Genomic DNA, 24,726 nt, shown 5'->3' with positions numbered 1-24,726 from the left:
GATTCCCCCCATTGTGTATAGCGCTTTGAGAGTCTTGAAAAACGCTATATAAATGTAAGGAATTATTATTATTATTTCCAGAATTCGGTCTGGGCACGTTTTTTGGTAATTAAAGTTCCCAACATTATACATACACAACACACACATTCATGATTTGCTAAATATTTATTTAATGTTTTTTACAAGAAATTTAAATTACAAGTTTAGGAATGTATCAACGTGCTGGTAAAAAAAAAAAATTTGTTTGCAGTTGTTTTTGTGTTTTCGTGCATGACTTCCTGGTTGATGTGATGATTGAATAAGATGGTCATATGCCATTCATTTCTGTGAGATCTGAAAAAGAGTAAAATATATATATATATATATATATATATATATATATATATATATATATATATATATATATATATATATATATATATATATATATATATATATATATATATATATATATCAGAATAGGACTACTGTAACTTGCTAAAAACCTTCATGAATCAGAAAATCAGGCACATTTGAACTGCTTTTCAACAACAAATGGATACTTTAACAGGTTCAAAAACTGTTTGGAGTCAGTGTTTGGGAAAGAAGTCTCAGACTCAGCAAAGCTGCTTTTATTTGATGTTAATACAGTAAAAATTTAAATATTGTAAAAATAAGTATTGCAGTCTAACATGGTTTTGTATAATTGAATATTTTATTATGTGATTTTATTTCTTTGATGGCAAAACTGATTTTTTTTAGCATTATTACTATAGTCTTTATTGACCCTTCAGAAATCAAGCAACATTTATTATTATTATTATTATTATTATTATTATTATTATTATTATTATCATCATCAAAAAGTTTTATGCATCTTTGCTGATGAAAAGTATCATTTCTTTCCAAATAAATAAAATAAATTATAAAAAATCTTTTGACTTTTCAGCAGTATTTAATATTACAGAAGCTGAAATCACCTTTCCATTGTGAAATAGGCAGAAGTAAAGGATCATCCACAGATACTCCCTCCAGCAGCTCAAATAAACGCAGGACGTCTTCAGGATCATCCACAAACATCTCCTCCGGCTCATCAACACTCATCTCTAAACTGTACTCATCTCCACTATCTGTGCAAATAAAGACATCGATTAATTCCCATCTAGTGAATTTTAATTTTTTAGAAGACAAAATGATGTTTATTATCATTTCATAACTTTAAGCTAAAATATTAAGCCTAATTAATTAAACAGCTAAATAGGTGCCGCTTCAGAGGCGCTGCTCGCTGCAGAAGTTGGGAATTGCTCAACTTTTTACACACTGACGGAAGCGTCAGCAAATCAGATCGCTGGCCTATTGCAGACTAATTTCATTGGCTGATGCTGCTATGACGATCGCGTCAGCCTCAACTTCAGACACGCCCTCTGTCAAGCGTTGACCCTGAAGCCCTGCTTGAATGGGGCAAAATGCCTCATGTCATACAGTAAATCGCGAATCATCTCAGACTGGTTTCTTGAACATGACAATGAGTACACTGTACTCAAATGGCCTCCACAGTCACCAGGGGCCTCATGTATCAACGCTGCGTACGCACAAAAACATTGCGTACGCAAGGTTTCACGCTCAGAATCGCTCACGTTTGGATTTACTAACAATGAACTGAACGTGGGAATGTGCGCAGGTTCACGGCAGCTTTCTGGCTGGCGTACGCACATTTTTTGTGCGTGTCTGTTTTATTTCCATTGGCGACTCCTAGAGGCAGTTGTGTTAAATTCTTCTCTACAAAGTGTCTGAGCCTTGCAATGGCAGCTGTATGAGACGGGTTCATCTAGTAGATTTCCATACCATACATTTGACCAGCTAAACATTAAAGCACAATTTGCAGCGGTCGCCTGTTTTCCCAATGTAATCTGAGCGATCTACTGCACGCACATTGCTATAAAGACACTATCTGAAGATGAATTTGCAAGCGTGAATCAGAAACATTTCCATTCAATAAATGTGCAAATAAAATATGATGCACAAACTTATTAATGATTCCTACTAGTCTTTCTCGAGATAAATAGTAGGCAAAATATGATATGTAGCGGGGGGAAAAAAAGAAGATAGAGTTCATCAGACGCTGGATTCGAGCCGAGTTCATGCTCGAACGTGTCAAAACATGATCTCATGCATCTTACGAGCGCGCCACTGAGACTGTTCAGAGTGCTGCAACAGTTTACAGATATAAATCACACTATTTCTTTTCTAATTCACTCAGTGCGATGTTCAGACCCAACTGTGTCAACCGCATCAGCTAAACTCTCCCACTCTATTTTTTTTTTCTTTTGTTGTTAATTCCGAAAAACAAACTTGCAAATAACACCGCTTTTCTCCGATCTACCTCCGAAAGCAGCACCTCCAATTCACATTCTGTTCAAAGTTTCTCTTTTTGCTTGATTTTGCCATTGCTTTTTCGTTGGGTTTTGCCATTAGCATAGTCATTAGCATATTCATACGGGGGAGGAGGCAGGGAGGGGTTTTGTGCTCGTGCATGTTGCGCTCAGTTTCACGTTCATTCGGATGTACAAAAGAATATGCGTGAGATTCGGCGTACGCAGTGTTTCATACATCTGAATTTTTTTCTGCGTACACACATTTACAGCTTTGTGCGTACGCAATGTTTTAGTTAGATTTCCACGCAAGTCTTCGTACATGAGGCCCCTGATCTCAGTCCAACAGAGTACCTTTGGGATGTGGTGGAACAGGAGATTTACATCATGGATGTGCAGCTGACAAATCTGCAACAACTGCATGACGCTATCATGTCAATATGGACCAAAATCTGTGAGGAATATTTCCAGTACCTTGTTGAATCTGAAGGTAAAAGGGGTCCAACCTGGTACTAGTAAGGTCTATCTAATAAAGTGGCCAGTGCGTGTACAAAAAAGGTCTTCTCCTAGTGCAGCAGCTTTCTTTTTTTTTATATATTTGGCGCTAGTTTATCAGGAAGGGATTTTGTTCTCTAAGAAGAAAACGATGCAATATTCCAGTTTTGAGCTTGATTTGCATATTTGGTTGGAAACATAGCTAGTGTGTCAAATTGTATAGCTTTAAGGAGAAGAAGAAGATGATGATGAAGATTAAGAAACAGAATATTTACAGTAAGTGCCTTCACAGCTTCGCCCCCAATTATCTGTCAGTTTTGTTTGTCATTTGAGAATATACAATGACACTGCTTTTAACTGCACCCATATGGTTGGTTTCCTGTGGTTTTTGATAAGACAAGACCTGAAACTTTACCATTTCCACATTCAGTGGTGCTAGAAAAAGGCTTCTGGTTAAAAAACAATTTCATATGTGGAAGTTCATCATCACTGTCCTCTATGTCCAGATCAGCTCCATCTGTGATGTACATTTCTCTGTGTCTCCCTCCATCTAAACAGAAGAACATTACAAAGTTATGTGTGTGAGAGTAAGGATCATGCAGTTGCACAATAGAAACTAATAAAAACGATAACACCTTACATAAGTATGGCTGTCTAACATTAACATGCATCAATGATTATTAGTTTCACAGCACTTATTATATTAGCATAGCACTATAGTTAATTTATACTATTAATATAAGTTAATTATAATTAATCACTATTTATACAGTATGTTTATTATTTGATTAACATCAGGCTGATTTTACATTATACACATTATTACACCCAAAAAAGTATTTGAGTGCAAACTACTTACTAAAAAGGAGTTGAATCAACATAATTACTTTTTCGAGGGACAACCTAATTGTTTTAGGTTCAATCCACTTAAATTTGTAAATAATAATAATAATAATAATAAAAAAAATAACGATTAAGTTAACGTAATCAGTTTGTGTTGGGACAACATGAAGGAAATAGGTGGAACCCAGAATTTTATACAGTGTAGATTATTATTAATACAATTCTACAGAAAGTTAATACTGACTCTATGCATGTATATTAACAACTAATATTACACTATCATAGTTTATTTACTAATATCATTGTGTTGTTCATCAAACGTAGCCTTGATGACAGCATTCTTTCAATAAAATCTCAAAATGAAAAGAAATTTAATCAGTATTGCATATAAAACTTCTGTTCTATAAACTTCTCTTTGAATGAGTTTATTTGCACAAACAAATAGCTGAGGTTAAAAAAATACAATAAAATCAAGTTATGATGATTAACATATTAAATTGGGTCAACAGTATTTTAAAAGGAAGTGTTAGAACAAGGTCAAAGAGGTGTGAAAATGACTTGTAGAGACTTGTGATGGTGTGACCTGATTGTGCAATCAACCGCTTGGTGTTGAGATGCATTCGGTGACTGTTGCTTATGTGCTGGAGCAGGTGCTTGGCATGAAGGATTGAACAACTGAACAATCGCAAACTCTTCTCAAACAAGACCTCAGCACGAATCTCAAACTTTCTGCCCTGTGGACCAACAAAGACAACGACTAAAAGATGCAAAAGTGGTCTCTGACATAATATACATAGTGCATAATATAAAACTGATTACAAGATCACCTGAAAGCTAATGGAATTAATGGTGGACCACAGCAAATTATACAGAAACTGATGTTCTCCATTCAGCATCTATTTTGGAGGAGGAAAACATACTGTATAACACTTGATGGTTAATAATATTGAGTTTCTTGGACATATTAATTGCTTCACTTCCTGAGGACTCATTGCTATTCATTTTTTTCTGTCTGTATACCTATAAAAAATGTTGGTAGCTACATTTTACAAAAGTTTGCCATGTTTCTGCAAAAACAAATCTTATTTAATGAGCGAAAATCAATTGACTGTATCTTGGATAACCTGAGGGTGAGTAAACAGTTAAATTAAACTGACATTAAATGTATAGTTCACCTAAAAATGACAATTGACTCATTATTTACACTTCCTCAACTGGTTCCAAGAAGATATTTTGAAGAAAGTTGATACCATTGCCTTCCATAGTAAATAATATGGAAGTTTATGGTTACAGGTTTTCGGGTTGTTCCAATTTTGAAAGAAGTAAAGGGTGAGTGAATAACGACAGATTTTTCATTTTCGGTGAACTATGCCTTTAACGTCTATTCTGTCTCAGGTCAGGTTCTGCCATTTTGACCAGATCAAAGTGTATAAACAATTCTATGGTAATGGATTTGATGTGTGTGTATGGCAAGCCTTAAATTCTTACCTCAGAGATCTGCAGTCCTGTTGATGTCAGGCCCAAGATGACACAGTTTTGTGTTTTCCTCTTTCCCTGAGACAGAAGGAATAGGGAAGACCAGAAATGGAGAGAGAGAGAGAGAGAATTTGATCAGTTCTGGTAGGATAAATGTTTGATTCATGGTTTGTAAGGTCAACTAAATGAAGATTGTCTGTTTTTTGTTTTGTTTTGTTAGCATTGCCTGAGTCCAAGCGCTCTATCAGATGCAAAAAGCCAAATAGTTATAATATTACAGCTCAAAGTGTGCTGAAATACTATTGAAAATCATTTTCATCATCAATCATTATCAATAATCATAATCAACATTCAAATCTGCAATGCAGTGGCACAGTAGGAAGTGTTGTCGCCTCACAGCAAGAAGGTCGCTGGTTCAAGCCTGGGCTGGTTCTGTTGGCGTTTCTGTGTGGAGTTTGCATGTTCTCCCTGCGTTCGCAACGGTTTCCTCTGGGTGCTCCGGTTTCCCCCACAGTTCAAAGAAGACATGCGGTACAGGTGAATTGGGTAAGCTAAATTGTCCGTAGTGTATGAGTGTGAATGAGTGTGTGTGGAAGTTTCCCAGAGATGGGTTGCGGCTGGAAGGGCATCCGCTGTGTAAAAACGTGCTGGATAAGTTGGTGGATACTTTTATTGGCTTTTGAATTATTGCCGAAAATAATGTTTGTGGCAATTAATTCTTTGTTGGATCAATTTTGACACATAAACAGCTTATAAAACCTAAATATAGTTACATTATGTAAAATGTTAAGCGGAAGCTATAAAAAACTATGACATAGTAGTGTGACCTCAAAATCCCCATTAAGTGTCCTAAAAATGTATACGTTTTTGATTCCATCGCCCCCTGTTGGTGGGTTGGAGCAATCTTTAAGCCCTGCCCTTTAAGAGCTTAAAATGAAATTTAACCTCACGTTTTTTCCCAAAGATAGTTTCTGCCATATCAGGTAGTTTTTCTCATGTGAATAATCTAAAGAAAAAGTCCCACATTTTCATTAGGCATGTGTTGTGATTGAAATACAGAGATATTCTACCATATTAATTTCTTTACTGTTCATTTAAAACAAATGGTATCATATTGCCTAAAAATAGAAATAACAATCTAAAATCTTATTTTTCAGCAATTATATGCAAAACTGCTCTAAATGACAACATTTCTTATTTTCACAATAAGTGCTTAAATCAATTTAACTGTCAGTCAATTCTCTGGGTGATGGTGTGTGATGTTATGCTGTTATGTTGTGGTGAGCCTCAAAATTGCAGGGATTTTGATCCTATTTTAACGCCAGGGAAAAAGAGACTTCTTGTGTTTTATATCACTCTCCAATATGTACCTACACACATTTCTGTCCAAATAACTTCCAGAAGTTGCTTTTGTACCTTCTGATCTTTGTGCCAATGTTAAAAACAAAACTGGTAGTTAATGTCTGTTGACTTTATGTAATGCAATCTAATTTACACAAATTTGCTACTGATATTTACAAAGATTTATGCATTCTGTAATAAATGTATTGCGAATTGCCATTAACAAGTATTTTTGTAATTTGTGTGTAATTTTGGTATCACTTTATTTTAATGGTCCCTTTAACGCATTTTGTTAAATGTAAGTTAAATTGCATCTACATGTCAACTAATTCTCATTAGAGTATAGGTAGACTGTTAGGTTGGGATTAGGGTTGGGGTTAGGGTTAGTGTAAATTAACATGTACTTGCAAAGTTTCTTATAGTCAGTTAAACGCCTGAAGGAGCAGTATCAACAGATATCAAGCAGACAATCTACCAATACTCAAATGAGAAGTAATGTAGAAGTAAATGTAGTTGCAATGCAACTTTGTCAGCAAAATGTGCAATAAGGACCATCAAAATAAAGTGTTACCGTAATTTGTAATTTTGTGGTTTTTTTTATAGTAAAGTTTTTTTTAGTAAGAAAAAAAATGAACAGATTAATTATTTCCCTTACAGTTAAATAGCATTCTGTTGAAATACCTCAATTCAAAACCTGGAGCTGAATTAAAATGTAATAATAGTTCTGAAAGTATGCAGCACAACTTCAGTTTGACAGAATACCATTGTAGAAGTACTCAGGCTCTTATCAGATATAAACATAAAATCCAGATCAAGCATCTTCCATGACTAAACTCTAAACTAACCAATGCTTCTGAAAGTACTGCTTACTGAAACTTCATTACTACTCTTCTTAGAAAAGTGGACAGTTAAAAATAGTTTAAAAAGGGACTAACTTTGAAGAGTCTATAGACGGTGACGGGCACATCGATCAAGGTAAACACGTCCTGTAAGAAAAGCAAGGCAGCCTCACTGGATGGCACTCCCTTAAGCTCCTTGTGCAAGGTTGGGGTGTGCTCCAGGATATAATCATTGCCATGCTTTTGTACAATCTGCCGGTTTCAAAAATGTCATTAGTTTGTGAATAACCACCTAAAACATGATTTAAAACATGATTACAGGACATCATTCATAATACATCATCTGGTAGTAGTGACATCAAGATCTAAATTCTTTTGCATATCTAAATTATTATATTGGTATTTACTTTATGTCAGTTATCACAATAACAACATATTTAAAAGAAACACCATATATAATCTTTTCAGGATGAGACTGCGATATTTTCTGCTACACAAGATCACAGTGTCTGAGTTTGTGGTCAATTTCTTCTACCTACTGTGCAAAAATATGTACTATATGTCTGAATGGGTTCAAATCTACAGTAAGAATATGTTCCTGTTATCAAACATACAGTGCATACCCTAATAAATCCACAGAAAGCAGAGTAAATGCATTTATATGTCGTGTGAAATCAGCAAAAATAAAATAAAACCTGTCCACCAGATTATGCGCAAGCTATTTAAGATACTACTATAATAAGTAAAACTCGAGTAAAACTCGTTAAAGCGTTATTTCACCACAAAATGTAAATGACGTTAATTACTCACCCTCATGTCGTTCCAATCCCCTAAGATATTCAATCATCATTAAAACACAAAATAAGATATTTATGTGAAATCTGAGTTTCCTCATCCTCCATAGACAGCAAGGATACAAACTCAAAGTTAAAAAATAAAATAAAATTCTCAAAACAGACTATATGCTTTCCGTGGTTTAATCAGAATATTAAGACACTGTGAGAACACTTTTGTGCGCACACACAGTATAACTTTATAACAGTATAAAGTTATACGCCTCCGTTTCTATTAAACTATGAGATTTAAATGCTGCATTTTAGTGACTTTTTAGCTGGATTAGCTAGTCAGATGTCATCATAACCACACTTTTTGATGTACTAAAAATATTTCCTAAAAATTGCAGTTAGAAAAAATTCAAACAAGACTAATCTTTAAAATACAAATTTATTACATCATATGTCATTAGGAAAAAATAGCAATCTGTTAAAGTTTTAAAGTAAAAAAAAAACTGTAGTCTACTGTCATTTATTAGACAAAAAACAAACTGGCCAGCACATTCAACTGTCCTCAGTCACAGTTTAGCCAGTTCAATAAAAAATAATAATTAAAACATAATAATAATAATAATAATAATAATAATAATAATAATAATAATAATAATACAATAATAATGAATTCTTCAGATTTTTTTTCTAGCCTCTTTGGTTAAAAAATAAAGCCTTTTTCGATGGATTATTTTCATTATTTATGGTGGCATAGCAGTCAAAATAGTATTAAAATAGGACAAATGAGCTAATTTGTGACAAATTCTGTACCTTTGTCAGTGAGGGGTGGTAAACAAAGTAAACAACTAGTAAACAAGTTTTAATAGGATTTTGGCTGTAAATGTGCGCCTACATGTGTTTAGGCGCAGGACAGATATTCTTAAGGTCATAATTTATTTAGTTTATATTAATTTTGTCCAAAAAATGATAATACCTATCCAGCTTCACCTGAAATGCATCCCAAATCACCCTCTGAAGTGGTTTGAGCGATCGGGTTTATATCCGATCAGAATAAGTGAGCAAACAGCCTCAAAAACACAGATGTGACGGGATCAGCGCCTTTTGCTGTGAAGTGACATCTGACGGCTGAGGACTCCGCTTGTCATTAAAGCCTTCATCGGGCAGTTATTTAAAAAATGTCAAAAATAGGGAAAGAGAGATCATGTACTGGACAAGTCAATAAATATACAGGACGTCCAGGCTAATGCGGCCAGTTAGCCTAGAACCTCAGGGGCAGATTTTCATCTGTTAGGAAGTAAGTCACTTGTTTGGCAGTCTTTATGAACATATGTTCAATATTTTGCGATAATGACGCTGCTGCCTGCCTTTTCTGCCTCCTTGCTCTTTTCAACCAACAGCGTAACTCACCATGGATGTCGTATCAAAGATTTAAATGTGACCACTCAGTGGGTTATGTCACATGACTGGCGTCACATTATTGTGGCTTTGAGGCTCTATGGCATTCGAATTACTGAGTTATTTAAAATTACACTTTATTACGATATATATCGAATATAAATATATTAATTATATAATAAATATATTATATAATATTAAATTACATAAAATAATTAAAAGGACAAATTCTGGACCTTTTGGCCATGGGGGGTGGTTTGTTCGAACCACCCGAACCCCCCCTGGCTACGGGCATGCAATATAATGACACTAAGAAGAAACTTATATTTACATTTAGATAATTTAGGTGAAATCTGAGTTTCTTTATCCTCAGCAAGGTTCCCAACTCATTCAAACTTTTGAATAAAGTTGTTATTTTTGTTTTACAGTATGTGTGCACAAATGTATTCTCATAGCATCATAACATTACAAATGAACCACTGGACTGCATATGGTCCATTTTGACAATGGTTTTTTCTGGACTTTGAGTTGGGAAACTTTCTGTCTATGGAGGATGAGGAAACTCTCAGATTTCTCCTAAATTATCTTAATTTGTATTCTAAAGATAAATGAAGGTCTAGGGGGGTTTGGATTGGAATGGGGTGAGTAATTAATAACATAATTTTCATTTTTGGATGACCACATGCATTGTTGGCTTATGAAATATAACTGAGATATTGTAAGAAACTCAACTAGTAAGAACTTGTGAAAAAGCTATTCTTCAGCTTACAGTCTAAAGGGGAAAACAAGAAAATTTAAAAGAGTTTCATACCCAAAAGGGGAAATATGCCAGCGGACTGAAGTATTGAAAGTTTTGGTCTTGGTAGTCCCCCAGATCAGCCTGCAGGGCATATGCAACCAGTTGGAAGTACAATCCTTCATGCTCAAAGCACTCAGATCTCAAAACTCTCCCTTTCAACTCGGCATAATACAGCTGACAGGCTTCACGGTTTCTTAAAAGATGAAACAAGGAGTTTAATTGAGACTTAACAGATTACAGTCAAAGATTGACAGATAAGAATGACCTTTTTTATCCCTTGACATAGAGATGTTCCATCTTCACCTACTTTCACCATGATGGAAGCTTTTTTAGCACCACCCTGGGTGAGGTTTCAAGCAAGCTGAACCACTACGAAACATGGCGTATACACATGAATGATCTCTGATTAGTCTGAGGAAATCAAATGTAACAATGGACACCAAACCCACTCGACTGAAATAGTCAGAAGTAGCCACAATGTCAAGAACACCAGTGTCACAACTTCAATAATAATCCCCCACCCACATTAAGCGGTAATTAACTGCAGTGGAAATACAACCTTGCAGATTACACCAAACTCCATACCAAACATTCCATAGAAAAAACTGTTCTCCAGACTTAAACCGGTTTGTCATGTTTGGGGTCAGTGGAGTCGTCTTTAGAGATCGTCCTTCATCTGTGATATTTGCATTAAATTGAACTGAATCATTTTTTACTATCTACAACTACACTGGCATTCTAGCACTACTCTAGCACTGCTCTCAGCCTGATGTACCTGTACTAAATATGTTCCACAAACTGAAATATTGTAGTGAATTTGTATCCTTTTCCCGTTCGTTCATAAGCGACTTTGACGCAATCTATACTGTATAAAGAACTGCAGAAATAAAAGGGACGTGACTTAGTTCAATTCAGGTGTCTACTTCAATGTTTAAATTACATTACAATGTCTTTCAATGTAACAGATAAACTGAAACAACATGCTTATTCTGAATGTTATAAAATATATAAAACAATGCTAGCGTGATACAAATTCATTAATTTATTCTTGTTCTAACTATGCCTGACAAGTTGATTAATTTTGGAAACTATTTTTAACATATAATCTATTGTTATGCTGAACGATATTTTAGTGAGTGTTAAATTAAAATATAATTATGCAGGAATAATTCTAATGTAAAAATAATACACTTTAACTTATTGTTTCAGTGCATGGAAACATGTTCATGTATTTGTTGGATGAATTGTGTTGTGAATTGTCTATAGATTTTTTTCTGATTATTTTCACGTACAAGGTTTAATGAAATAAGCAAGAGTGATTAGGACACTGACAAATCCCAAATCAACATAGAAAAGAATAAAGTGTACTTACACAATTAGCTGAGCATTTTCCACAAAGTACTGCACTCGCAGTGAGAGAATCACCTTTTCCTATGAAAGTATATACTTTATTAATCAAAACACTGTATACTGTGAGCATGCATGCTTCAGCATGTCAAACCTTGCCTCATGCAATGACATTTACTAACAAACGTGCTAATAGTAAATACAGGGTCTTCCAAATAGAAAAGAATATCCCCAATTCTACAAAACAGCACTGCTAGTTGAATAATCGTGTGATAAGGATTTTTTATTTTAGACTTTTGTATTGTTTTAGCTCATCTGTGGTCAATGAAGAAACTTGCATGATCAGATATTTTCTAAACGTGTGGATTATTTACAATGTTCAGAGTAAACACAAAGTAAATGGCTGTATTACTGCCAATATTTGATTTTAAAATACTTGTCATTTAGTCTCCTGATGAGTTGCAGTATATGGAAAAGACAGTAATATATAATATTTGTATTTACGCAAACATAGCCAGTTATGAAAGTAAGTATTTGAAGAAGAAGAATTAATTTAAAATAAAAAGAGGGAATTCTTCAGTTTCTGTTAAAGTTGTTTTATTTATTTATTTTTTTTTCTTGAATAACATTTACTTTTAACACCAAAATAAATAATACAAAACTACTGTGGTTATTAATTTGGTAATTATTACTAATAATTCAAAATTTTGTTTTAATATTTAACTTTTTTTTTATTATTATATGTTGTTGAATTTAATTTGGTTAATAATAGTTCCAGGTTATTTTTTGTTAAAAGTGTTCTTGTAAGTAGGTTATATCTGTCTGTTTTTTTCTTTGCATTATTCAAACAATGATTGTTTGGAACCATGTCTTAAAAAAGCTAAATTAGATTATTTATCCACTGGTTACAATGTTGCAGCAAACAACAGCCAATCATGTGCCTTATATTTAACAGCTTTAAGCACTGACAGGAACACTTTACTGTAGGGTTTAATTGGAAAACATGATATAATCATGAAAATCGTGTCAATCAGAGTGACTGAAGTATTTAACCACCTCTATAGTGTATTATTTTGGCTTAATATTACCTTTGCTCTATTCTTTTTCCAGGACTTCGGGAGATACAAGGACAATTTCTTCTCCAGATCCAGGAACAGAGGTTGATTGTCTAGGTAAGACAGAAAGAACATCATCAGTATAATTTTTTTTTTTTAAATGGTTTACTGTACACTAAAACAAGATTTTTTTTCAATTCAGTTCACTAATTACTTAAATACTGCAAATTGAATGCAATTGGGGTCCTTTCTCATTTAAACACGATTGAATCATTTTAAACTGACTGAATTTACTCTGGCTTTGAACTTGAAGCTTCTTTTTGAACAAACATGTTCCAATTTATGAATCAGGTAGCCCAGTCAAACCAAGTTCATAGTGAGATTTACTGGAAAACAATTTGTTAAATGTCACCCATTGTGGTGAACAATGTTTCCTTTACTGTACCCTAATGTTAGGTTTTCTATAACTGTGTTCTGGAAACACAAAAGAGAAGGATGATGTCAGATCAAATGATTTTATCATGGATTGATTAGTCAAACCAGCAGTCTTGTGAAAATACCTTAAAAAACGTGCACACTCTAAATACAGAAAACAAGAATCAGCATATGAATCAAGCATATGACAATGCTTGCTGCTGGTTTTGTATGATGTTCTCACCATGCACTGCAGCATGAAGTTTGTCACCATTGTTGACATTCATATGTTCATTCTTCTTGATGTCTGTTTTCTAATTTAAAATTCTAATTTTTTTTATTGAGATCATATTTCAATTTTGTTAAACTCAGATTAAATTAGTAAAATGTTGACTTTATTCAATGTTTTAAAATCAAATCACATCACCATCATGATAAGAGATTAATCAGAGAATCAAACTCTACTGACACCCACACTGAGTGAGTATAGGAATACTTTTGACTAGACTCAAAGACATTGGGCCCTATCATACACTCGGCATAATGTGGCGCGACGCAAGAGTCATTTTGATGCGTTTTATCACGCTGTTTAAATAGCAAAAGCATTTGTGCACCCACAGGCATTCTGGTCTAAAAAGGAGGCGTGTTAAGGCGCATTGCTGGTGCGTTGCTATTTTGAGGATCTAAAATAGACTGCTCAATAGACCAGCTGAGAGGAGGTCTAAAGTCCAGCGCAGACCGCGTTAGTTGTGCGCCTCACTTAAACATTGTTTAAAGCACACAAGATGTACAGCAATACGCAAATATCTTTACAAATGAAAAATAATTAAAGGATTAAAATATTACAAAAATGATTATCTTCTACATAAATATAAAAATCACTGCTTTCATTCCGCCTTCATCCCGGGGGCTTTTCAGTTTATTCATGACAATTTGCTTTTGTATAATGTTATTATTATTAGCAGTATTATTTATTATATCCATATTAATATTTGTTTTAATAAAAACAAGCTTAGATTTCCCCACCTCTCAGGTTTTAGACCATATGGGGCACAGCATGTGTATTTGTATATAACTCAGTTTTTTAACACACTTTGTTATTATTGTTCATTTATTCGTTTGCTGGAAATTAGAACTGAATTTAGAAATAGTTTTGAAACTAATCTTTGCGATTACCAAACTAAATTAGTCATGTAGGCAGATGGATATCTTTGCGAACAACACATTTCCTTATCCATAAAAGCGAGCGAAAGTGAAAGTAAAGAATGAGGCTCATCTCTCATTCTGGCACTGTAGATGCTCTGTTTAACTGTTTTCTCGTTAGTGAAGCATTCAGTTTGGTTTTTCTACTTACAAAGTCCGCCATTTAAATAGAAAATGTGCAATGGCATGATGCAACTGACTCTTAAAGAGAACGTCTCGGGTTACGTATGTAACCATAGTTCCCCGAGAGGGAACGAGACACTGCGTCTAACCAGAACGCTAGGGGAACACCTCTTTTATACGCGTCTTGAAGCACATGTGAAATCAATCTAATGTAATTAAGCAGGTGTCGTCAGACCAGAGAGTATAAAAGCCTGTACTGAGCATTCAGTATCAACTTCGAATTTGCTTGAAAGAAGTAACAGGCAGAAGAGAGTATGGCGGAATACGCAGTGTCTCGTTCCCTCTCGGGGAACTATGGTTACATACGTAACCCGAGACGTTCCCCTTCTAGGGAACTTCAACACTGCGTCTAACCAGAACGCTAGGGGAACGCAATACCCACTAGGCCAGACTCACTGCTGACTGTGAACGCACACTACGCAGTGAGAATAGAGGACCCTGGTGAGGGGTCTACATCGAGTTGATAGTGACGCACAAATGTATGTGGAGTCGACCATCCTGCCGCCAAACAAATGTCAGAAAGGGCTGAGCCCGAATTAGAAGCTTTGGAGGCCCCGACAGCCCTTGTGGAGTGGGCCTTAACAAATTTAGGTGCAGGGCGTCCAGCAGCCTGATAGGTAAATGAGATAGTCTCAACTATCCAATTACTTATTGTCTGCTTATTTGCCGGACTCCCCCTTTTTGAGGGTCCGAAGCAGACCAGTAACTGTTCACTCTTTCTCCAGTTGATAACCCGGTTAACATATGTATTCAGAGCTCTAACTGGGCAGAGTAAGTTTAACTTCTCTTGGTCCGACGACTGAAATGGGGGCGGGTTAAAGGCCTGTAGCACAGCAGGTCTCGCCACATGAGTGGGCACCTTAGGCACGTACCCCGGTCTGGGATAAAGAAAGGCTTTGGACATGCCTGGAGCAAACTCCAGAAATGAAGGTGCAACCGACAAAGCCTGGAGGTCACCAACCCTTTTTAAGGAAGAAATAGCTAATAAGAAAGCTGTTTTTAGTGTCAGAAACTTATCTGACGCCTCCTGCAGTGGCTCAAATGGGGGAACAGAGATGCCCTCGAGCACCAATGTTAAATCCCATGTCGGTACCCTATGTGTGCTGACAGGCCTTAGCCTTATGGCTCCACGAAGGAAGCGACGAATTAGCGGATCCTGTCCTAGTGACTCATCATCTAGGGGAGAACGGTAGGCCGCTATAGCTGACACGTACACTCTCAGAGTGGATGCAGCTAACCCAGCAGACAGGCGATCTTGGAGAAATTCCAGCACTGAGGCTACCTGGCAGCTGACTGGGTTCAGCTGGTGTTCTCTGCACCAAGCTGAAAAGAGAGCCCATTTTAGGGCATAAAGCTTCCTTGTGGAGGGAGCCCTGGAGCTTAGAATGGTCTGAGCAACCTCGGTTGACAGCCCATACTCTATGAGGTGGGCCCCCTCAGAGGCCACACCCACAGTTTCCACAGGTCGGGTAGGGGATGAAGTATCATTCCTCCCCCCTGGGACAGAAGGTCCCTGCTGATGGGGATCTCCCACGAGAGACCCGCCAGCAGGGCTATGAGGTCCGAAAACCAAATCCTGGTAGGCCAAACTGGGGCTACCAGCAGTAACCGTACTCAGTCTTGACGGACCCTCTCCAGGACTCCTGGGAGCAGAGCGATCGGGGGAAAAGCATACAGACGTAGCCTCGGCTATGTCTGAACCATGGCAACCAGTCACAGAGGGGCTGGATGCGAGAGAGAAACCCATAGTACGCAATGCGTAGTCTCTTGGGAAGCAAACAGGTCTACCTGCGCTTTCCCTAATCTTTCCCAAATGGACTCCACCACCTCGGGGTGAAGAAGTTTCCATTCCCTGGATCTCACCCCCTGCCTCGACAGGAGATCTGCTCCCATGTTCAGATGGCCCGGGACATACATTGCCCTGATGGACAGGATTTTGTTCTGGGCCCACAGGAGGATCCGATGTGCTAGTTTGCATAGCATTCGAGACTTCAGACCCCCCTGCTGGTTGATGTAAGCGACCACCAATGTGTTGTTCGTGCAGACTAAAACATGATGGCCCCTTAGATCTGGGAGAAAGTGTTTTAAGGCCAGAAACACGGCCATCATCTCCAGGCAGTTTATGTGCCAGTAACGATGATGTTCTCCCCATCGTCCCGCTGCGGGAAGCCCCCTCAGGGTTGCTCCCCAGCCCGTTAGAGAAGCATCTGTCATAAGCATGACGCGATGACAGACAGCCCCCAACACTAGGCCCTGGGACAGGAACTAGGGCATTTTCCACATACTTAAGGCTCGAAGGCAGCGCCGCGAGACCTTGATCATGCGGATCAAGCCCGTTGCTCCCTAGCCCGTCAGAGAAGCATTTGTCATAGGCATGACGCGATGACAGACAGCCCCCAACACTGGGCTCTGGGACAGGAACCAGGGCATTTTCCACATACTTAAGGCTCGAAGGCAGCGCCGCGAGACCTTGATCATGCGGAAAGGATTCCCCTTGAGGGAAAACCCCCTGGATTTGAGCCACCACTGCAGGGGTCTCATGTACAGCAGACCGAACGGAATCACGCTGGCTGCTGCTGCCATGAGACCCAACAACCTCTGAAAGTGTTTCACAGTGATGAACTGGCTTAGTTTGACTCTGTGTACGGTTGACTGAATCGAAGCGATTCATGGCGGGGACAGACGTGCTCGCATCGTCATGGAGTCCCATAGCACACCTAAAGAAATGGTCGTCCTGGCTGGAACAAGCACACTTCTTGCGGTGTTTAACCGAAACCTCAACCTTCTGATATGGGTGAGAACGACATCTCGATGCCGAACTGCCATATCTTGAGTCTGAGCTAGAATTAGCCAATCGTCTATGTAGTTTAGGATACGTATCCCCTGCATACGAAGTGGAGCTAGTGCCGCTTCGACTATTTTGGTAAAGGTTCGAGGTGACAGAGCTAGGCCGAATGGAAGAACCCGATACTGGAACGCTTCGCCCCCGCAAGCGAACCTCAGGTATTTCCTGTGTTGGGGAAGGATGGAAATATGGAAGTATGCGTCTTTCAGGTCTATCGTCACAAACCAGTCCTCGGACTGAATTTGTGACACCACGTTTTTGATGGTTAACATCCTGAACCTGAGGGCCTCGACGGACCGATTTAGATTTCTCAGATCTAATATGGGACGCAATCCCCCATCCTTTTTGGGAACTATAAAATACCGGCTGTAAAACCCTGACTCTTTGTCGAGTGGGAGAACACGCTCTATTGCGCCTTTTATTAATAAGGCCAGTACTTCCTGTTCCATAACCAGAGCCTGTTCTGGCTTCACTATGGTGGGTGCAATACCGTTGAAGCGAGGTGGGCGTGCACAAAACTGTATTTTGTAGCCATGTTCTACTGTGAACAGGACCCACTGGGACACCATCGGCAGGTGTTTCCACGCTGCCAAAAAATGTGCTAGGGGTACCAGCCTCTCGAGACTGGCCTCTGGTTGTTCTTTGACCCCCCTGCAGAGGGGGTGGGGCCCCCAATGCCCTCAGACACTGAGGAACGCCCACCCCGGGAGACACAGAGCCCCCCACCAGCATACGTGGTGAGGTGGTCTCTCCCTTTCTCCGCGGACCCTGGTTCAGTGAGAGCGCTGAATGGTGCTCTCGGTGTCCAGGGGGGGCCCTGGAAAGCCTGACTCCCAACACGTCAGGACTTTGTTTTATCCTTTGTACTTTATGATATGAGGAGCTGGTTGACGGCTGGCCCTGACTTTTTGATCTTGGGGGGAGAAAGTCCCCGAGGGAGCTAGAGCGTTTTTTAACTCTGTCGAGGGATTCGGCGACGCGATCAACGGCGTCACCGAAGAGCCCTGAACTCGATATTGGAGCTTCCATAAGAATAGCTCTATCGGTTTCTGACACTTCTGCTTGTGTCAGCCAGAGGTGCCGCTCAGTAGCCACCAGGGTAGCCATAGATCGCCCCAAACTAGAGGCTGCCTCTTTAGTAGCTCTTAAAGCTAGATCTGACGCCCGAAGAGCTTCTCGAAGCTGTTCGGGTGTTGCTCCCCCACCATCTAGGCACTCTTTAATTAGGTCAGCCTGATATGCCTGCAGCACTGACATGGTGTGCAGGCATCCAACAGACTGACCAGCCGTCATATATGCTTTACTGACTAGACCCGATGTTACTCTTAATGGTCTCGACAACAAAGGAGGGACCCTTGCAGATTTTAGATCTGAACGACGATGACACGCTAAGTCCTCTTCTATCATTGGCATTACTGTACATGCCTTTTCCCCTAGCCCACGAACTGCTGAATAAATAGCTGTTTTTGGTGTCATTAACCATGCTGAATACGGATTTTTCCATGATTTAGAAACCGCATCATGTAGTTCGGGACAAAAGGGGAGGTCCCTTAGTGGAGGATCTACTCTGCTGGGTAATTCTCTCTCATCCAGCAATCCTGTCAGACGCAGCTGCTGCTGCTCACGTGCTGGCTGCCAATCTATTACTTCGAACCTGTCAGCAGCACGTGAAATCACCTCCACTAACTCCTCATATTCCACTGACTGGGGCGGCAGATTCCCCGACCCTCTTTTTATTTGTTGCTGCGGCGCCTCGGTTTCCTCGGAAACGGAGGACGCCGCCCTCCCACGAGGCGCAGAAGAAACCGCAGAGCGTGCTTCTGACGCTCCCGAAGGAGGATTAGATCTCACGGATCCAGAGAGAGAAAGGACAGAGTCCGTCTCCATCTCATCCGCCAGATCTAGCTGCGAACCCCACGACCGAAGTCGAAGCTCAGCCTCAGCACGAGCGGGACCCGAACCGCGAGGAGCGTGCGCCACGGGAGCTTTATTAAAGAACTCTCTCCGACTGCGCAGCTCTTTACGGGAGAGAACGTCACAGTGTCCACAGTCAGCATTCTCAAATGCTACCAGGGCATGCTCTTCTCCCAAACACTCTAAACACAAATCATGTGAGTCACCAGCCGTAATAAAGCGAGGGCATGGAGGCACACAACGTTTAAAGTTTTTCTCTGCCATACCAAAATAAAAAAGTAAGTTGTCAGTTTTTTTGTATTTTGTGTATGCAAATCAGTAATGAAAGTTCACAGAAAGAAGGTGTATTTTCACGTGCGTGCTTCTTGAAAGCAAAGAAGTTGATACTGAATGCTCAGTACAGGCTTTTATACTCTCTGGTCTGACGACACCTGCTTAATTACATTAGATTGATTTCACATGTGCTTCAAGACGCGTATAAAAGAGGTGTTCCCCTAGCGTTCTGGTTAGACGCAGTGTTGAAGTTCCCTAGAAGGGGAATGGGAGATGAAACTCTGATTGGTTTATTCTCAAAACACACCTAGAATTCATTGAGAGAATAAGCTCAACGCTGTTAGACCATGTTCAGCGGCGCAAAGCAGATTTTTGTCGTTAAAATAGCAAAAGTGGATTCAGACACACCCTTAATGCTTTTGCGCCCTGCGTTTTGGACTTTGCGAAATAGAGCCCATTGACTCATGATTTAATCAGTTGTAAAGAAGTAAGACTGACATATTAAAATCGTGTTTTATCAATAGTTGTATATTATGTTCATACAACAAATTCAGAGCACTTTGAATAGGTCACACACAGCATAAATCCACTCACCATATTATACTCAAATCCAGGGCATTAATATTTTTAATTCTTTCTGGACATGAATTTTGACAATTATATGAATCAAAAGCTCTCTTGCAAAATACTAGTTTTACTTAACCAATTTATGTAAAAATTTATTTGCACATTAGAAATAAGACAATAATATGCACCAGAACTCATATCATTGTCATTGTCAATATATGTCATATCAAATTGATCTTTGCGCAGTAAAGCTGGGATTGTGTTATTTTCAAATGTATAAATGAAGTAAGAATAAATTTAAAAAAAAAATTTATTGGCCACCAGGAAAAAAAAAAAATTACTTGCCCAATCAAAAAACTAATTTTAATTAGTTATTTCTTAACCACGTTTTAAATAATGTCAAAACAAGCAAACTCTAGTTGTACTGTATATATTTATATATACATATTTTTTTTTTCAACAAAACTTAAATGTATGTACGACAGACTGTTCTAAAAGTTTTATTGAAATGTATTGTTGGGGATTGGATGCATGTTGGATCTATTGGAAAGCTTTACATAAACAAAGGAAAATTAGGACTCGTTTTAAGAGCTACAACACAATATTTCAGTAAATGTAAGACTTTTTAATGCCTGAAATTTTATTTTTGTAATTTAAGACATTTTAAGACTTTTTAAGACCCCGCAAATACCCTGTTCTCTACAAACAATTAAATAATACTATGATGACACTGCTTGAAGAATGTTTACAGGTTCTTTTTTTTCCTGTAAAAGCAGTATTTTACATTATAATACAATAAAAGTGTGTGTTTCTTACCATAAACTACACAAAGACTAAACAATTGGCTTACTTTAAATAAAGAACCATTTAGTGGATGAATCTATTATAAATGAGACTGATATATACTTTGTTAGAGATCAAACTATTTGAAGATTAGATTATTTATTTGTAGAAGATACATTTGTTGTCATGAACATTGTTTTCACAATATTGACAAATACAAAAACAGTTGATCATGTTTTATTAAATAGCTTCTCCATTTTAGTTAAAACATGACAATTATTAAAGAAAGAAGAAGAAATCAAAGAGTGAACGCTAGTGACAGTTTCACTACAACAATGTAACTGTATAGGGACAACGTTCATGATTTCTTTTTTTTTTAGTGAATGATTAATTATTATTATTATTATGAGCTTGAGCACCCAATTTCAGTGTGAGTAAGACTCGCACTGAAATTATAAAGACATTTACATAATAAAGACATGCAGTCAGACCTGCAGGAGAGACTGCATGACTAATATCGACAAAAATTATTAACAAGAAAACACGCTTTGCTTCAGAAATCAAAAGAAATTCAGAAGAGCCTACAGTAGAGCAAAAAAAAAAAGTTTCATTATAAATCACGAGGCTGTGCGATATTGAATAAAATATGATGTGATAGCATGCTAAATAATCCAATATTTGATACACAAGAAGATGTTTAACAAACAAACAAACATGTTAAAACAACATATTAATATTACCAAGTTACTAAAACTTATGAAAGTTGTGCAAATATGTAAGCATTAAATGACCATTGCATAAAACAAGTCAGATATTTTAACAATGTAAAAAAAGAAAGAAGTAAATCTTAATAGTAAAATAGTCGTTTCAGCATTTTGGACAAGAAAACGAGAAACTTTGGTATTAAATATAAAGTATTCTCAAACCAATTTTTAAACATTCTGATTTAGTTGCTAATTTAGTTCCTAATTTATGAATTTATTTTATCTCCTCGTCAGATTTGTTCATTCTCCACCTGGTTTTAGAAATGGGGAACCCTAAACCCAACCTAATACATAAAGTAGTGACATTTTCTCATGCGATTGGGCTGCTTAAATCACTAATTTGTGGTAAATGATTATTTTGTACAGTTGAAGTCAGAATTATTAGCTATCCTGAATTGTTAGCCCCCTGTATATTTTGCCCAATGTCTGTTTATTGGAAAGATTTTTTTAACAAATTTCTAAAGATAATTCTAAAGTTTTAATTACTCATTTCTAATAACTTTCTAAAAAATTTTTTTTTTTATCTTTGCCATGATGACAGTAAATGATATTTTATTAGATATTTTTCAAGACACTAGTATTCAGCTTAAAGTAAAATTTAAATGCTTCACTGAGTTATTTAGGTTAAATAGGCAAGTCCGGGTAATTAGAAAAATCATTGTATAAAGATTGTTTGTTCTGTAGACAACTGAAAAAATAGCTTAAGGGGGCTTATCATTAGCCCCTTAATTATTCTAACCAAAATAAAACAAATAAGTTTCTTTCTCCAGAAAAAAAAAACATAAAAAATCTGTCAAAAAGAAAAAAAATCTTGCTTTGATAAACATCATTTGGGAAATATTTGGAAAAAAAAAATTCACACGAGGACTAATAATTTTGACTTGACAACTGCATATTGTGACGCACATTTGCTAATTTTCGATATGTTGCGCAGCTTTAATGGGCTCAATTTTATTCAACCACGCCATCACCTCCTCTGGCCAGCACTAGTACCCTACTTTAGAAATCCTTGATTTAGATCAGAGATGCCCAAACTAGAGCCTGCAAGTAACCTTTGATTTGGTCCGCCATCTTATATGAGAAGAGTGAGAGGATGCGGTTTAGAAATTGTCTTTTCTAATCTGATGTAATCTTTTGTTTTATTGTTAAAAGCTAATTGAACTTAAATGTTTCAATTAAATATTGTAAACGAATCAGATTTAGTTTAAATGTACATTCCTGATGGATAGAGGATAATGCAGAGACTTTGGTGAGCAAATCAAGGCGAAGGCAGATTCTGCTTGACTGTATTCAGCATTCAACTTCTCTGTTGTCTTTATTGCAGTTATCATTTTAAAAGTTAGTTTAAATGGATTAGTTCATATGATTAGTAATGTTTTTTATTTGTTTTTAAATATTATGAAATAAATTAGAAAATTACCCATGGCAACTTTAATGTAATATAGTTGGTATATTTACCTCCGGCCCACAGCTCATAATGATAGTTGGTTTTTGGCCCTTTATATGTAAAAGTTTGGGCACCACTGATCTAGATAAACAGAAGTGTCACTCCCTTCATTACTGATTTCTGTTTATCTCAGCATGTAGTTTAATTATTTCAACATGAAGGGCTCAGTCAGCAGTTTCACATATGAAAACCAAAACCACAGACCCTTTATTACACTCAGACCAAAGAGATGAAGATCAGAGATGCCAAGAAGCTCAGACAGCTGGTTAAACACCTCTTGACCTCTGTCCTTAACCTATAACACAGAAAACAAGCAACCAGAAAGACAATTTATCCTGTTTTATAACTCAAATTAAACCAAATCTCAAAGAAAAACAACATACAAAACAACACACTTGCAATCATTACATTTTCTAAAAAGCGAAAAGTACTTTTGACGGAGAGGAAATAGTAAGTAGGCAGATTGAATTGTTGCTTTTTGGATAGTACAAACTGCACTGCGCTCTCTATAGCCAACCAATGTTCTTTCTTCTGTGTTCTACATTTTACACAACTGAAACTCCTAACATGATCATGATCCATCTCAAATATATTTCAGATGTAATTGTGAAATTAAAATGTATTTGTAAAAAGTCACTCACCCCAACAGTCAAGCTCAGCTCTTGGTTATTAGGCAGAAAAACAGTCAATTCTCTCCTTTGGTTCTTCATTGTAGAAGTGATCTCTATAAGATCCCTTTTCTTCAGTGGTCTCCTTAAATTGCTTGTCGTATAGGCAGAGCTTGAGTTTGTCCGTCTTTAACGCCCTCCCTTTGAAACTCTGGATTTCTGCTTTTAGCTGGTCTTGAAGGCTTTTCTGCCTTTAAAAAGCTTTCTAGACACCTGCTAGTCTGTAAATCGAAGGAATTACAGAGATACAGAAAGCAATACATAAATGAATATTTTTATTTTTTATAGTTTGGCTGGTCAGATTGAGGCTTGATTGCAAGACTGCTTTAAAGCAGACCAGACTGGGTTAAACCATCTTTATTATCACACTTTTAGTCATTATTTCTTTTAAAATTATTCAGTAAAACAAGCATTTCCAAGCATGTGTGCAAGTTTTCTTTATTTTTAAAATATTTTTACATTTCTATAACTTAATCCTTGTTAGCTTTTCATCATAACAAACCTCCGACTAAATCACTCAGAGAACATGCAAAATTCTACAAGCACTAAAGCACAATGGCTTCCTCTCTGCAGATTTACAGCGCTGCGATAAGTAGTAAACCAAACGCCAGATAATGAACATGTTTGATTTGGTAAACTTATCCTTCCCACAAGATAAACTGTGAAATCTCATTGTAAACTATGTCCAAAAATCAATAAAAAAAAACATATACATGATTATAAGGAAAACAAAGACATGAAAACATTAAATGCGAGTGGCTTAATGTTTGCTTTCTAGGAGAGTTTTAAAGTAGGACTTCAAATCTATATTGCTCATAGCACACATCAGAATCATTATAAACAATCTTTACATGGTTTGAGAGTAAATAGCTAAATGGAAAATGTCTTATTGCTGTTGTTCTAGAGGAAGAAACGTGGCCGTTTATGTTCTTGTAAATT

The 24,726-nt window shown here is 37.2% G+C and overlaps 1 protein-coding gene across 1 annotated transcript; it reads right to left on the bottom strand.

The window, feature by feature from the left end:
• Nucleotides 1-150: 150 nt before the first annotated feature.
• On the bottom strand, nt 151-23,847 carry LOC101882564 (FERM domain-containing protein 6). Its single transcript, XM_087276555.1, has 12 exons — nt 23,761-23,847; nt 23,324-23,414; nt 12,760-12,839; nt 11,697-11,755; nt 10,337-10,517; nt 7,442-7,597; nt 5,178-5,243; nt 4,517-4,585; nt 4,273-4,423; nt 3,262-3,396; nt 960-1,109; nt 151-333 (listed from the first exon to the last, which is right to left on the bottom strand). The coding sequence occupies exons 1-12, from the start codon at nt 23,827-23,829 to the stop codon at nt 308-310; spliced, it is 1,233 nt and encodes a 410-aa protein (XP_087132681.1). The 5' UTR covers nt 23,830-23,847; the 3' UTR covers nt 151-307.
• Between the last annotated feature and the right edge of the window lie 879 nt (nt 23,848-24,726).

This window comes from Danio rerio, chromosome 12, assembly GCF_052040795.2.
Source record: "Danio rerio strain M-AB ecotype USA chromosome 12, GRCz13ab, whole genome shotgun sequence".
In the NCBI taxonomy this organism is placed as follows: domain Eukaryota; kingdom Metazoa; phylum Chordata; class Actinopteri; order Cypriniformes; family Danionidae; genus Danio; species Danio rerio.
This window is presented reverse-complemented; position numbering and strand designations above follow the sequence as displayed.